The sequence below is a fragment of the Amblyraja radiata genome, chromosome 20 (genome assembly GCF_010909765.2).
Source record: "Amblyraja radiata isolate CabotCenter1 chromosome 20, sAmbRad1.1.pri, whole genome shotgun sequence".
Classification (NCBI taxonomy): Eukaryota; Metazoa; Chordata; class Chondrichthyes; order Rajiformes; family Rajidae; genus Amblyraja; species Amblyraja radiata.
This window is the reverse complement of record NC_045975.1, coordinates 1,738,735-1,752,640: the sequence shown is the minus strand read 5'-3', so window position 1 is coordinate 1,752,640 and position 13,906 is coordinate 1,738,735. Positions and strand designations below refer to the sequence as shown.

At 44.7% G+C, this 13,906-nt stretch overlaps 1 protein-coding gene across 1 annotated transcript in view; it reads left to right on the top strand.

Annotated features, from left to right (window-relative positions):
- The window catches only part of mettl15 (methyltransferase like 15), a 48,877-nt gene extending 37,354 nt beyond the window's left edge, over positions 1 to 11,523 (top strand). Inside the window, exon 5 of the mRNA XM_033038623.1 lies at positions 10,799 to 11,523. Within this exon, the coding sequence (XP_032894514.1) occupies positions 10,799 to 11,238 (440 nt within the window). The 3' untranslated portion in view covers positions 11,239 to 11,523. The remainder of the gene's footprint in view (positions 1 to 10,798) is intronic.
- Positions 11,524 to 13,906: the final 2,383 nt, after the last annotated feature.

Below are 13,906 nucleotides of genomic sequence, written 5' to 3'. Positions count from 1 at the left end.
TTTGCTGTCACTTGTAAACTGATATGAAATCTGTCATGAAATTTGAAAGCATGAGAATAAGAGTGAAACTAATGAAGAGAAGGAATGGGGGACGTTTCAGGCCGAGACCCATCTTCAGTCTCATTCTTGACCCAAAACTTCACCCAGAGATGCTGCCTGTCCCGCTGAGTTACCCCAGTATTTTGTTTCTATCTTCGATTTAAACAAACATCAGCAGTTCCTTCCTCCACACAGTGCATCTATGAAGTTAGCTATCTATTTACAGTCTGCAATATAAACACATGCATGTAGAACTGGCCCTTCATTGGGAAGATGGTTAGATATTCAGCTAACATTCATATGATAGAAAAGCACATCAGATGCCGTGTGTTTTGGTGAATATTTATGACAATGCCATATGTCCAAACATTTTGTTTACAAGTTCTGAAGGAGAACTGATTCAAACAGTGTCATTAAATCTCTAGGTAGCTTCTATGAGTCATCAACCATAGAGTAACTGCAAGACGCTGCCACTTGTAACTGGGAAGTAAATGTCTTCTTGTAGAAACTTTCCCATAGCTCCTCATCTTTTTATTTTCTCGCCTGGTTCTCCTCTCTTGTCTTCTCATTGGAACAATCAGTTATATTAAGATGAGGTTCCATGTGAGTCACTTTATCATGAGATGTGAACCAGCAGAGAGAGAGAGAGAGAGAGAGAGAGCTGCACTGTTGAACAGCATAGCCACAGTGCACTCGTTTCATTCAATCCATTTAATAATCTGATAGAGAGCAAGTAGAGTGAATTTGTTCCCTGATTCAAGATCAAACTTTAAGACAATTTCCCCTGCTATTGACATTATAGGAAAGATGTCAACAAAATAGAGAGTACAGAGGAGATTTACTAGAATGTTGCCTGGGTTTCAGCACCTAAGTTACAGAGAAAGGTTGAATAAGATAGGTCTTTATTCTTTGGAGCGCAGAAGGTTAAGGGGGAACTTGATAGAGGTCTTTAAAACTATGAGAGGGATAGACAGAGTTGACGTGGATTAGCTTTTTCCATTGAGAGTAGGGAAGATTCAAACAAGAGGACATGATTTGAGAATTAAGGGACAAATGTTTAGGGGTAACATGAGGGGGAACTTTACTCAGAGAGTGGTAGCTGTGTGGAATGAGCTTCCAGTGGAAGTGGTGGAGGCAGGTTCGATTTTAACATTTAAAAATAAGTTGGATAGGTATATGGACGGGAAAGGAATGGAGGGTTATGGTCTGAGTGCAGGTAGATGGGACTAGGCGAGAGTAAGTGTTCGGCACGGACTAGAAGGGCCGAGCTGGCCTGTTTCCATGCTGTAATTGTTATATGTTATATTGAGAACTCTAGAGTGATATAAAATGGGGATTAATGAGCTTCACGGCTTTGGACGGTAACACTCAATTCTGCGGCTCCTCAAGTATTTTATTCAATTTGAGTAGGAGTTCACAGAGCCCTGGTATTGACTTTTCCAACAGGAGTACAAACGATTACGTCTGTTAGCGCGACAACACTGAACGTCTAAATAAGCGTAGATTTTATTTGCATCAGTCACTCCCATCTTGTACCAGTAGGTACTCCATATATATGTAGCTTGTGAAGTAGGGATTGTTTCCAATGGATAGACACAAAAAGCTGGAGTACCTCAGCGGGACAGGCAGCATCTCTGGAGAGAAGGTATGGGTGATGTTTCGGGTCGAGACCCTTTTTAGGGGGGAACTCAGCATCGTGGAGCATCAGTTTCTTAGACGATACACTAGAACTTTATTTATCCCAGGAGGGAAATTGATCTCCCGACAGTCATAAAACACAAAATATACATGAAACATGAAATTAAAGTGACGAGTGGAAAGGATTGGGGGGGGGGGTGCAAAGATTGGAAGGTGGGGTGTATGGGGGGGGGGGGGGGGGGGAGTCAGTCTCAGTCTACCCCACGACAGAAGGGGGAGGAGTTGTCCAGTTTGATAGCCACAGGGAAGAAGGATCTCCTGTGGCGTTCTGTACTGGTGGGACCAGTCTGTTGCTGAAGGTGCTCCTCAGGTTGACCAGTGTGTCATGGAGGGGGTGAGCTGTATTGTCCAGGATCCTCTGCAGTTTGAGGAGCATCCTCCCCTCCAAGACCATCTCCCAAAGCCCAATGTGAATAACGGTACCCTAGCTTATCTTCTTCTTATGGAGTCCACGCATAAGATTAGAAGTTGTTCAGCCAGAGCTGAACACACTTCCCGGCATCTGCATACAATGGTGTCTTGTCTTGTCGCTTCTTGTGCGTGGTGGTGGAAAGATTGGTGGAAACAGGGCCGTGAAGTGAACGCTCTTTCCTTCCTTGACCCCACCCTAGCTTACGGGTGGGTGTTTCAGGACTCTGTTACAGAGGGGAAGAAGCTGTTCCCGAGTCTGGTGGTGTGCACTCTCAAACTTCTGAACCTTCTGCTGTAAGGGAGCAGGGAGAAGAAGGAATGTCCGGGGTGGGACAAGTCTTTGATTATGCTGGCCGCTTTTTGAGGCAACGTGAAGTATAGATGGAATCGATGGTAGGAAGTCTGGTCTGTGTGATAGGGGCAATATTCTTCAAGCCAAGCAAGTCTTTGCTCACCGAGAAGTGGTTAATGTGAAAAGAGAGAGTAATCCTCAAGCCAGACAAACTGTTTGTGGTAAAAACATATGTTCTGGGCCAGCTTTAAGTGATCATTCAGACTGGAACATTTGTAGAACATTCTCAGTGGCAACCCTACAAATTATAGGTAAAGAAATGTGATGGAATGCCAGGTAAATTACTGTGCTGAAACATATCCTGCTAACCTTCATGTTTAAGAAAGAACTGCAGATGCTGGAAAAATCCAAGGTAGACAAAAATGCTGGAGAAACTCAGCGGGTGAGGCAGCATCTATGGAGCGAAGGAATAGGCGATGTTTCGGGTCGAGACCTATCTAGCATTTTTGTCTACCTGCTAACCTTTATGCTCATTTTATTTTGAAATGGAAAACAGATGTTTTGCAAAAAGGCTCACTACTTTTACAGAATCCTTTCATTTTAGTGTTTGCTATAGTTTAATCAGAGTCATTGATCTTTTTCCATAAAGCACAATTATTGAAAGGTGTAACAGCATTTAAAAGGCATTTACTGTTTAATAGGTACATGGATAGGAAAGGTTTAGAGGGATATGGGCCAAATGCAGGCAGGTGGGGCGAGCTTAGATGGGACATCTTGGTCGGAACGGATGAGCTGGGTCAAAGGGTCTACGACACAATGAGTATGATCAGCCCTAGCAACCTTGCCTGTCTGAAGAAGGGTCTCGACCCGAAACATCACCTATCCATGTTCTGATTCCTGGGATGGCAGGACTTTCATATGAAGAAAGACTGGATAGACTCGGCTTGTACTCACTAGAATTTAGAAGATTGAGGGGGGATCTTATAGAAACTTACAAAATTCTTAAGGGGTTGGACAGGCTAGATCCAGGAAGATTGTTCCCGATGTTGGGGAAGTCCAGAACAAGGGGTCACAGTTTAAGGATAAGGGGGAAGTCTTTTAGGACCGAGATGAGAAAAACATTTTTCACACAGAGAGTGGTGAATCTGTGGAATTCTCTGCCACAGAAGGTAGTTGAGGCCAGCTCATTGGCTATATTTAAGAGGGAGTTAGATGTGGCCCTTGTGGCTAAAGGGATCAGGGGGTATGGAGAGAAGGCAGGGATGGGATACTGAGTTGGATGATCAGCCATGATCATATTGAATGGTGGTGCAGGTACGAAGGGCCGAATGGCCTACTCCTGCACCTATTTTCTATGTTTCTATGTTTCTTCACAGATGCTGCCTGACCCGCTGAGTTACTCCAGCACTCTGTGTCCTTTCTTTATTTGCTTCTGTTCTTAATCAGCTCTGCGTTATGCCGTCATCACATGGCCTCATGGGCTTTACTGAGCTGCGAAAGATGGAGGGAACTGAATCAATATTCACAGTTGAACATGAATCATGCCGTGTCTATGGCTGTCTTTCAATCAATACTTCGTTTTATCGCAATGAGTAATTCTTCCCAGAACCAGTGGCGGAATGTTGGGTTCCCAGTATTCAAATACCTGTAATTCCGCTGCCCTCGGTTGGCAAGAGTTCATGATTTCTAAGCTATGTTATAACAGCTCTCTTGCCCAGAGTAGGGGAATCGAGGACCAGAGGACACAGGTTCAAGGTGAAGGGGAATAGATTTAATAGGAATCTGAGGGGTAACTTTTACACACAAAGGGTGGTGGGGTGTATGGAACAAGCTGCCAGAGGAGGTAGTTGAGGCTGGGACTATCCCAACGTTTAAGAAGCAGTTAGACAGGTACATGGATAGGATAGGTTTGGAGGGTTATGGACCAAACACAGGCAGGTGGGACTAGTGTAGCTGGGACATGTTGGCCATTGTGGGCTAGTTGGGCCGAAGGGCCTGTTTCCACATTCTATCACTTTATCACTCTATGACCGAACATTCAATATTTTGGCTATTTTAGACTGGTAATAAGTTAATACGTTCGAGGAGCAGAATTAGGCCGTTCGGCCCATCGAGTCTACTCTGCCATTCAATCATGGCTGATCTATCTCTCTTTCCTAGCCCCATTCTCCTACCTTCTCTCCATAACCCCTGACACCCGTACTGATCACGAATCTATCTATCTCTGCCTTTAAAATATCCATATCTCATAGTGGGAGACAATAAAATCACCTCTGAGATTGTGACCGATTTGGTAAGTAATTCTCCTGTTGGTTCTGGGGTGCAGCTTAGAAACATCTGTGGAAGATTTGACAGCAAAAATCCCGACCCTCACAAATGATGCAGGATTTAGATTGAAACCAGATGAAATGCGTAAATTCAATTTATATCCAAATGTTTTATGGTTCTACTGATAAACGATTTCAGTGGGGTACTGTACATGTCATTTTTCTAAGTTGTAGAACAAAAAATGGGAACATGTGACTGTTTTTCACATTTTAATTATTCTTCATAGAATTCATTGAATTTCAATTCAGTCAACTTCAAACCCAACAGATGCCTTGTGGCACTGACTAATGCTAATGATCCAGAGATGGGAGAGGGGGGGGGGGGAAGCATGTGGTGGGACTCGACCAAGGCCATGGCCAGCTTGTGGAATGTTAAATGTGTTATCCTTAACATTTTTTAATCTTGTGTTTAAATGATAGAAATGATTTTGAAATATTTAATGGATCCCACGGCAAGCCTATAGCATGGCTGTCGGATTTAATAACCCGACTGCTCTCAATACCCCAAAAAGCATTGGTGAACCACGTCAAGACATTGATCATTTTTGAAATTTTACACAAAGGGCTCTGTCGGTTCTACGCCAGAATACCTAAACATTCCTCTCTGGACTGAATTAATCTTTTAGAAGGTACCGTTTTTAGCTACTTGGGAGATTTGAGTGTTTCAGACTACAGAGCAAAGCAAATTACAGCTATAATGGTGCAGTAATTTAACCTATTGAGTGGACCCAGTCTAAAGGGACAAGGAATGTCAAACAGTTTTCTTTATTCCTTTTATGGATTAGTGAGGTTTCCTGAGATCAGCTGCAGTTTTAGATTTTACAGAAATACTTAAGTTATCTTCCTTCAAACAACTTAACTTTTGTTTGAAGTCAAATTTCCACCCGACTGCGGTTCCAGAATAGGCTTTCACAACTGTCAAATGTTTAGAGGGATATGGGCCAAAGGAGGGCAGGTAGGACAACTTTGGTGGCATGGCCAAGTTGGGCTGAAGGGCCTGTTTCTCTGCTGTATGACTGCAGGACTCCAACTGCACTCTGTATCATCCCTTTTACTCTACCTGTTGTACTTGAGTTTGACTTGATTGTATCTAAGTTCTATGTATGGTATATGTGATATGTTTGGATAGCATGCAAAACAAAGATTTTCACCATTTCGGTACACGTGATGATAATAAACCTAAAACATTAACTGACATGACAAAAGTTGCTTGGGCAGCTTACAGCCTAGTGGTATGAAGATTGATTTCTCTAACTTCAAGTTACCCCGGCATTCCCTCTCTCTCTCTCTCTCTCTCTCTCTCTATCCCTCCCCCAACCAAGTCGCACCAGCTTCTCGTTCTCACCCAACAAACCTGTTTCCTTTATCATCATTACTTTTTTGCATATCTTTCATTCAATTGTTCTATATCTATCTACATACCTCTCGTTTCCCTTTTCCTTTTCCTCCACCTGAAACGTCACCCATTCCGTCTCTCCAGAGATGCTGCCTGACCCGCTGAGTTACTCCAGCATTTTGTGTCTATCTGCACGACAAAGGTCATCCGTTTATCAGACCTTCATGACTTAATTGCAGAGTTAGAAATGTTTGACCAATCCCATCATCTTCCAATAGCCCCCTGTTGTCATCTAGCTGGTCGAGATACTATTTTTTTTAGTTTTGTTCTTTTTTTATCCTTTCATAGTTAAGTTCCTCCTGGGTGCTCAGGCTTCCACCCACATCTCAGGGGCACGCAGGGGGTTTGGTAAATTGGCTAACGTCAATTATCCCCAGGGCAACTGGCTGATGAGGAAAAATCAGAGTATCAGTAAGATACTGGGCGACATGGTGACGCAGTGGTAGAGTTGCTGCCTTACAGCACTTGCAATCGTTTAATCCCAACTACGGCTGCTGGCTGTACAGAGTTTGTATCTTTCCATGAGATCTTCGGTTTCCTCCCACGCTCCAAAGGCAGTATGTACGTACAGGTATGTAGGCAAATTGGCTCGGTCAAAAATTGTCCCTATTGTGTGTACGATAGTGTTACTGTGCGGGGTTAATCGCTGGTCGGAGCGGAGCCGGTGGGCCGAAGGGCCTGTTTCTGCGTTGTATCTCTAAACTAAACTAAAAGAAAGAAGATAGACACAAAAAGCTGGAGTAACTCAGCGGGACAGGCAGCATCTCTGGAGAGTAGGAATGGGTGACGTTTCGGATCGACCCAAAAGTCACCCATTCCTTCTCTCCAGAGATGCTGCCCGTCCCGCTGAGTTACTCCAGCACTCTGTGTCTATCTTCGGATTAAACCAGCATCTGCAGTTCCTTCCTACCCAGTAAGAAAGAAGATGTTGCAGCAAAATTATTGGGGGATAGGATTATACTGAGAGGCTGAGTGGCCTCTTGTGCTGAAAGGAAGCTGCAAGAAAAAAAGGACTAGTTATTAAATTACAGAATAAAAAATCTCCCGACTCTTCAAGATGTTTCAAGGAGCTGATGTGTTTCATTTTATTCAGTTGATCAGTACCTAATGATACACTGCAAAAGAATGAGTGGTTTTGTCAAACGTAGTATTTTCAGTGAGTTTCTTATCCAGTCAGTCATTGTGTTTTATCTGATTCAGTTCCTGCCAGTCATAATAATGAGTGTGTTATATGTCTCATTGCAGTGAGCTATCACAGAGAGTAAAATTGCTCGTAATAATCCGCATTTGGCATCTCAACCTTGCCTGTCGACAGGAAATTAATGGCTGTTGGAACAGCAAGAATATTACTATAAAATGACACAAAGTGCTGGAATAATTCAGCGGGTCAGGCAGCATCTGTGGAGAACATGGATAGGTGACGTTTCACAGAGTGCCGGAGTAACTCAGCGGGTCAGGCAGCATCTGTGGAGAACATGGATAGGTGACGTTTCACAGAGTGCCGGAGTAACTCAGCGGGTCAGGCAGCATCTGTGGAGAACATGGATAGGTGACGTTTCACAGAGTGCTGGAGTAAATCAGCGGGTCAGGCAGAGATCATGGATAGGTGATGCTTCCTCAGACTGAAGAAGAGTCCTAACTGATGAAGTACTCCAGCACTTTGTGCCTTTTTTTGTAAACCAGCATCTGCTGTTCCCTGTCTCGACAAGAACACTATCATGATCAGAGTGATGAAACTTGTTGAACCTAATATATTCTGAGGTAGACAAAAATGCTGGAGAAACTCAGCGGGTGAGGCAGCATCCATGGAGTGAATGAATAGGTGACGTTTCGAGTCTCGACCCGAAACGTCACCTATTCCTTTGCTCCATGGATGCTGCCTCACCCGCTGAGTTTCTCCTGCATTTTTGTCTACCTAATATATACTGAGGTTTGTTATGACTGTGTCATCTATATTACTAAAAGTCTGATCTTGACCAGTTCCGGTTGTTCTGTATATTGAATTTAGAAAAAACGCTGCCACTTCCGGCTGTGATTTTTGGCCATATTACTCAGAGTCTCCCTCCGCTGTGCAGAACAAGAGGGTTTTTCCCATCTATGAAAAATAAAAGAGTTATTAGTGTTTACAAAATATTGAGATTCACTCTCTTGAAGGCCACACCCCTTCCAGAGGGACTATAAAACCCGGAAGTGTGGAGGTGCCTCAGTTCTCTGCAAGATGGAGGAGCGAGAGGTCGCAATTCTCAGTCTGAGCAGTGAATAACACTGAACACATGTCTACGAAACTGTGAGTGGTTTTACTGACCTGTCAGTGCCCTTGTATCGGGCTCTGGTGAGACCACATCTGGAGTGTTGTGTGTAGTTTTGGTCTCCTGATTTGAGGAAGGACATCCTTGTGATTGAGGCAGTGCAGCGTAGGTTCACGAGATTGATCCCTGGGATGGCAGGACTGCCATATGAGGAAAGATTGAAAAGACTAGGCTTGTATTAACTGGAATTTAGAAGGATGAGGGGTATCTTATAGAAACTTATAAAAGGACTGGACAAGCTAGATGCAGGAAAAATGTTCCCAATGTTGGGCCAGTCCAGAACCAGGGGCCACAGTTTTAGAATAAAGGGGAGGTCATTTAAGACTGAGGTGAGAAAAAACTTTTTCACCCAGAGAGTTGTGAATTTATGGAATTCCCTGCCACAGAGGGCAGTGGAGGCCAAGTCACTGGATTGATTTAAGAGGGAGTTAGATAGAGCGCTAGGGGTTAGTGGAATCAAGGGATATGGGGAGAAGGCAGGCATGGGTTATTGATAGGGGACGATCAGCCATGACCACAATGAATGGCGGTGCTGGCTCGAAGGGCCGAATAGCCTCCTCCTGCACCTATTTTCTATGTTTCTATGTTAATGTGGTTTGAAAATGTATTTCGAAAATGCAAAAGTGTGTTTTGGTTTGAAAGTGCTAAAGCAAGCTGTGTTGCCTTTGGTTTTGAAAGTGCTAAAAAGCAAGCCGCCTTGCGTAATTAGAGCTGCCTTGACCAATTAGAGCTGCCTTGACCAATTAGAGCTGCCTTGCCACCTATATAATTATAAGTCTGATCTTGACCACTTCTTGTTTGCGCTTTATATTGATTTTAGAAAAAACGCTACCACGTACGGCTGTGATTTTTGGCCATCTTACTCAGTCTCCCTTCGCTCATCAGGTGCCGAGGATGAAAAATAAAAGAGTTATTAGTGTTTAAAAAATGTTGAGATTCTCTCTCCTGTCAATCACGCCATGAAGGCCACACCCCTTCTCATGGGAGGTGGAGGAACTATAAAACCCGGAAGTGTGGGCGTGGCTTAGTCTCTGCAAGATGGAGGAGGGAGAGGTCACGACTCGCTGTCTTTAGTGGCCTTGCACCCTGCTTGAAATGGTATGAAACTGCACTTGAATTTGGTGCCCTTGCACCCTGCTTGAAATGGAATTTCAAGGATTAGCCGTAAGTCAACTGCGAGCCCACCTTCTGTGAGTGAGCTGCCAGCACAACAGGCTTGAGTGACTGAGCCGGCAGCCCAGGAATCCATTCGGCCCACAATATCCATACTAGCCCTCTGGAAAATCAGTCCCTTCAGCGCACAACACCCATACTAGCGCTCCAGAAACCCCCCCCCACTGGCCACCAATATTGGAATTGGTGGAGAGGTGGAATATTGCGTTGGAGGACCAGCCCACTTAGTCTAGTAGAATTATAAAGCCAAGCAATGCAGAAAGATGTACTTCTGCCCAACTTGTCCATGCAGACCAAATGTCCCATCCACGCTAGTCACACCTGCCCGTGTTTGGTCCATATCCCTCTAAACCTTTCCTATCCATGTACCAATATGTGCAATATATTCATTTTGCCGCATGTGCAAGATATTTAATTTAACTTTGTAAAATAAAGATCTTTTTTTTTACATCACATATTACATACTTTGTTCCCCTATATATTTTTAATAGAAAGATTTTATGGAAAAGTTTATTTTTGCTGTCATGTGAATGGAAAATGCTGAAAATCCGTAAGGATCAGATAATGAAAGGTTATCATAGTAAATTGTCAATCTGTCTCCAAAAAAGCTGCCTGACCTGCTGAGTATTTCCAACATGTACTGTTTTGATATCCATATTTCAAGCACTAATAGCATTTTGCTTTAGGTTCACTATATTTACATGAACAAATACTAGAGGAATGTAAACGCTGTCCATGAGTTGCCTCGCACACCAGCTCTCTGGGGTGGAAGATTGTGACCTTCACGTGGACCGCCCTGTTTCGCCGAATACAATGCGGTCGGTGGGCGGCGGCTCTCCGTCCTGTCATTTGATGACGCACTTGAATGAATAAGTTTATTGGCCAAGTATTCACATACAAGGAATTTGCTCTGGTGCTCCGCACGCAAGTGACAACATGACACACAGTGACAGTTAGGAATGACACATAAAACATTAAACATTAATAATAAACCATTATCGATTAAACATGTGAATTAAATAAAATACCAGAGCAACAGGAGGCTACAGATTGTGTCATTTGATGACTCGCTTATTGGGTTCGATACTGTGGTGGAAATCTTTTGGGGGGAGAAAAACGTTCATGAAACTTTATTTTGTGCTTGGTTTGTCAGGGGCATTTCCAGGTGCAGCAACGTACGCACGTAAAGACCAGCTTCAACGCTCGGCACACGTGGCGACCAAAACCTTCCAGGCTCTGCGAATCTTCGTCAACGACGAATTGAATGAATTACTCCAAGGGCTGAAGGCAGCCGACACGTTCCTGAAAGCCCGCGGCTGCCTGGTCGCATTGACGTTCCACTCGCTCGAGGACCGCGTGGTCAAACGTTTCCTGCACAACATCGATTTTTCCGAAAGCCCCAACCTAAGCGCAAGGCAGAAGATCCGGCAAGGACTTAGGAAGGAGAAGGATAATGTTGGAACCTGCCTCCCGCAGATGAAAGCTTTGGTCTGGTCAAGCATCCAGAAGAAAGTATTAACTCCCGACTCGGAGGAAATCCAGGCAAATCCTCGCGGGCGGTCGGCAAAGCTCCGAGCTGCCATTAAACTATGAACCTTACCCGTATCATGTCTCTATCTCCCTCTCCCTGAATCCCAGTCTGAAGAAGGGTTCTGACCCGAAACGTCACCCATTCCTTCACTCCAGAGATGCTGCCTGTCCCGCTGAGTTACTCCAGCATTTTGTGTCTACCTTCGGTGTAAACCAGCGTCTGCAGTTCCTTCCCACACATCAAACCATGAAAACTGAGCCGATGAAGGAATGCATGATGAAATTTGATTTGCTGGAATCTTTGTAAACTGTAATGAAACAACTAATAAATAAGAATATTACCTCATGGTCAGTGATACGAAATTCAAATATAAAGGTGAGAAATTTAGATGTGATTTTTGAAAGTTTATAGATTATTTAACTCGGGGAGAAAAAGCTTACAAATGGGTTCCACAGACTATTAGCTGAGAGGTGTGGCAAAATATTATTTTAAAAAGATGAAGTAACAATAGACAACAGGTGCAGGAGTAGGCCATTCGGCTCTTCGAGCCAGCACCGCCATTCAATGTGATCATGGCTGATCATCCCCAATCAGTACCGCGTTCCTGCCTTCTCCCCATATCCCCTGACTCCGCTATTTTTAAGAGCCCTATCTAGCTCTCTCTTGATAGCATCCAGAGAACCGGCCTCCACCGCCCTCTGAGGCAGAGAATTCCACAGACTCACAACTCTCTGTGAGAAAAAGTGTTTCCTCGTCTCCGTTCTAAATGGCTTACTCCTTATTCTTAAACTGTGGCCCCTGGTTCTGGACTCCCCCAACATCGGGAACATGTTTCCTGCCTCTAGCATGTCCAAGCCCTTAACAATCTTATATGTTTCAATGAGATATCCTCTCATCCTTCTAAATTCCAGAGCGTACAAGCCCAGCTGCTCCATTCTCTCAGCATATGACAGTCCCGCCATCCCAGGAATTAACCTTGTAAACCTACGCTGCATTCCCTCAATAGCAAGAATGTCCTTCCTCAAATTAGGGGACCAAAACTGCACACAATACTCCAGGTGTAGTCTCACTAGGGCTCTGTACAACTGCAGAATAGGAGCAGGCGTAGGCCATTCGGCCCTTCGAGCCAGCACCACCATTCAATATGATCCTGGCTGATCATCCCCAATCAGTGCCCCGTTCCTGCCTTCTGCCCATATCCCCTGACTCCGCTATCTTTAAGAGCCCTATCTTGCTCTCTTGAAATCATCCAGAGAACCGGCCTCCACCGCCCTCTGAGGCAGAGAATTCCACAGACTCACCACTCTCTGTGTGAAAAAGTGCCGGGGTAACTCAGCGGGTCAGACAGCATCTCTGCAGAACATGGATAGGTGACGTTTCCGGGTTGGGACCCTCCGTCACACTGAACTCTGAAGAAGGATACTGCCCTAAATCGTCACCTGTCCACCTTCTCCAAGCCCCCTGAGTTACTCCAGCTCTTTACTTGTGTCCAAACAGTCTTTTAAATCGAAGGCTTGGTTCCTAAAGGAAACAGAAATTCATAACATGGATACTAACAACGCTATGGTTGGACAAAGGTCAATAGTAATGGAGAAATCAATGCTCTGGTACATTGTTTAGGTAGCTACATAACACTATCCCCCTCTCCTTTTCTTCCCCCATTATATTCACCCCAGCCCCCTTCATCTCCCCCCCTCCCCCCCCCCCCCGTACCACACCTGGACTTGCAACTACTTCCCCCCCCCCCCTCACTCTCACCTTGCACCTACATTCCTTCCTCTAGCTTCACAACTTGCAACTCTTCAATCCTTTTGTCACACGCCTTCCCTCTTTACACCCCAGGCCGTCATCCAACTATCTGCCTGTCAAATAATCTCCCTCACCCGTGTCAGCCTTTAAGCTGCCAGGCTTTGCCCTGCCCCATCTCTCTTGCAGCTTTCTTTCCACTCTCCCTGAAGAACGGCCCCAACCCAAAACGTCAACTATCCATGTTCTCCAGAGATACTGCCTGACCCGCTGAGTTACTCCAGCACTCTGTGAAACGTCACCTATCCATGTTCTCCAGAGATACTGCCTGACCCGCTGAGTTACTCCAGCACTCTGTGAAACATCACCTATCCATTTTCTCCAATGATGCTGCCTGACCCGCTGAGTTACTCCAGCACTCTGTGAAACATCACCTATCCATTTTCTCCACAGATGCTGCCTGACCCGCTGAGTTACTCCAGCACTCTGTGAAACGTCACCTATCCATGTTCTCCACAGATGCTGCCTGACCCGCTGAGTTACTCCAGCACTTTGCAAGCAAGGCTATGTTAAGGACAAACGGAGTTTGACCAATTTGATAACAGTTTGTTTTAATGATGTAACAAATTTCTTGTTATAGGAGCTGAATTAGGCCATTCGGCCCATCAATTCTATTCCGCAATTCAATCATGGCTGATGTAAATTTCCCTCTCAACCCAATTCTCCTGCCATCTCCCCATAACCCCTGACTGCCTTCATTATCAATGACTTGGCCTCCACAGACTTCTGTGACAATGAATTCCACAGATTCGCCACCCACTGACAAAAGAAATTCCTCCTCATCTCCTTTCTGATGGTATGTCCTTTTATTGTGGGGCTGTGGCCTCTGGTCCTAGACTCTCCCACCAGGAGAAACATCATCTCCACATCCACTCTGTCCAGGCCTTTCTCTGTTCGGTAAGTTGACAAGTGTTCTGCAGTTGA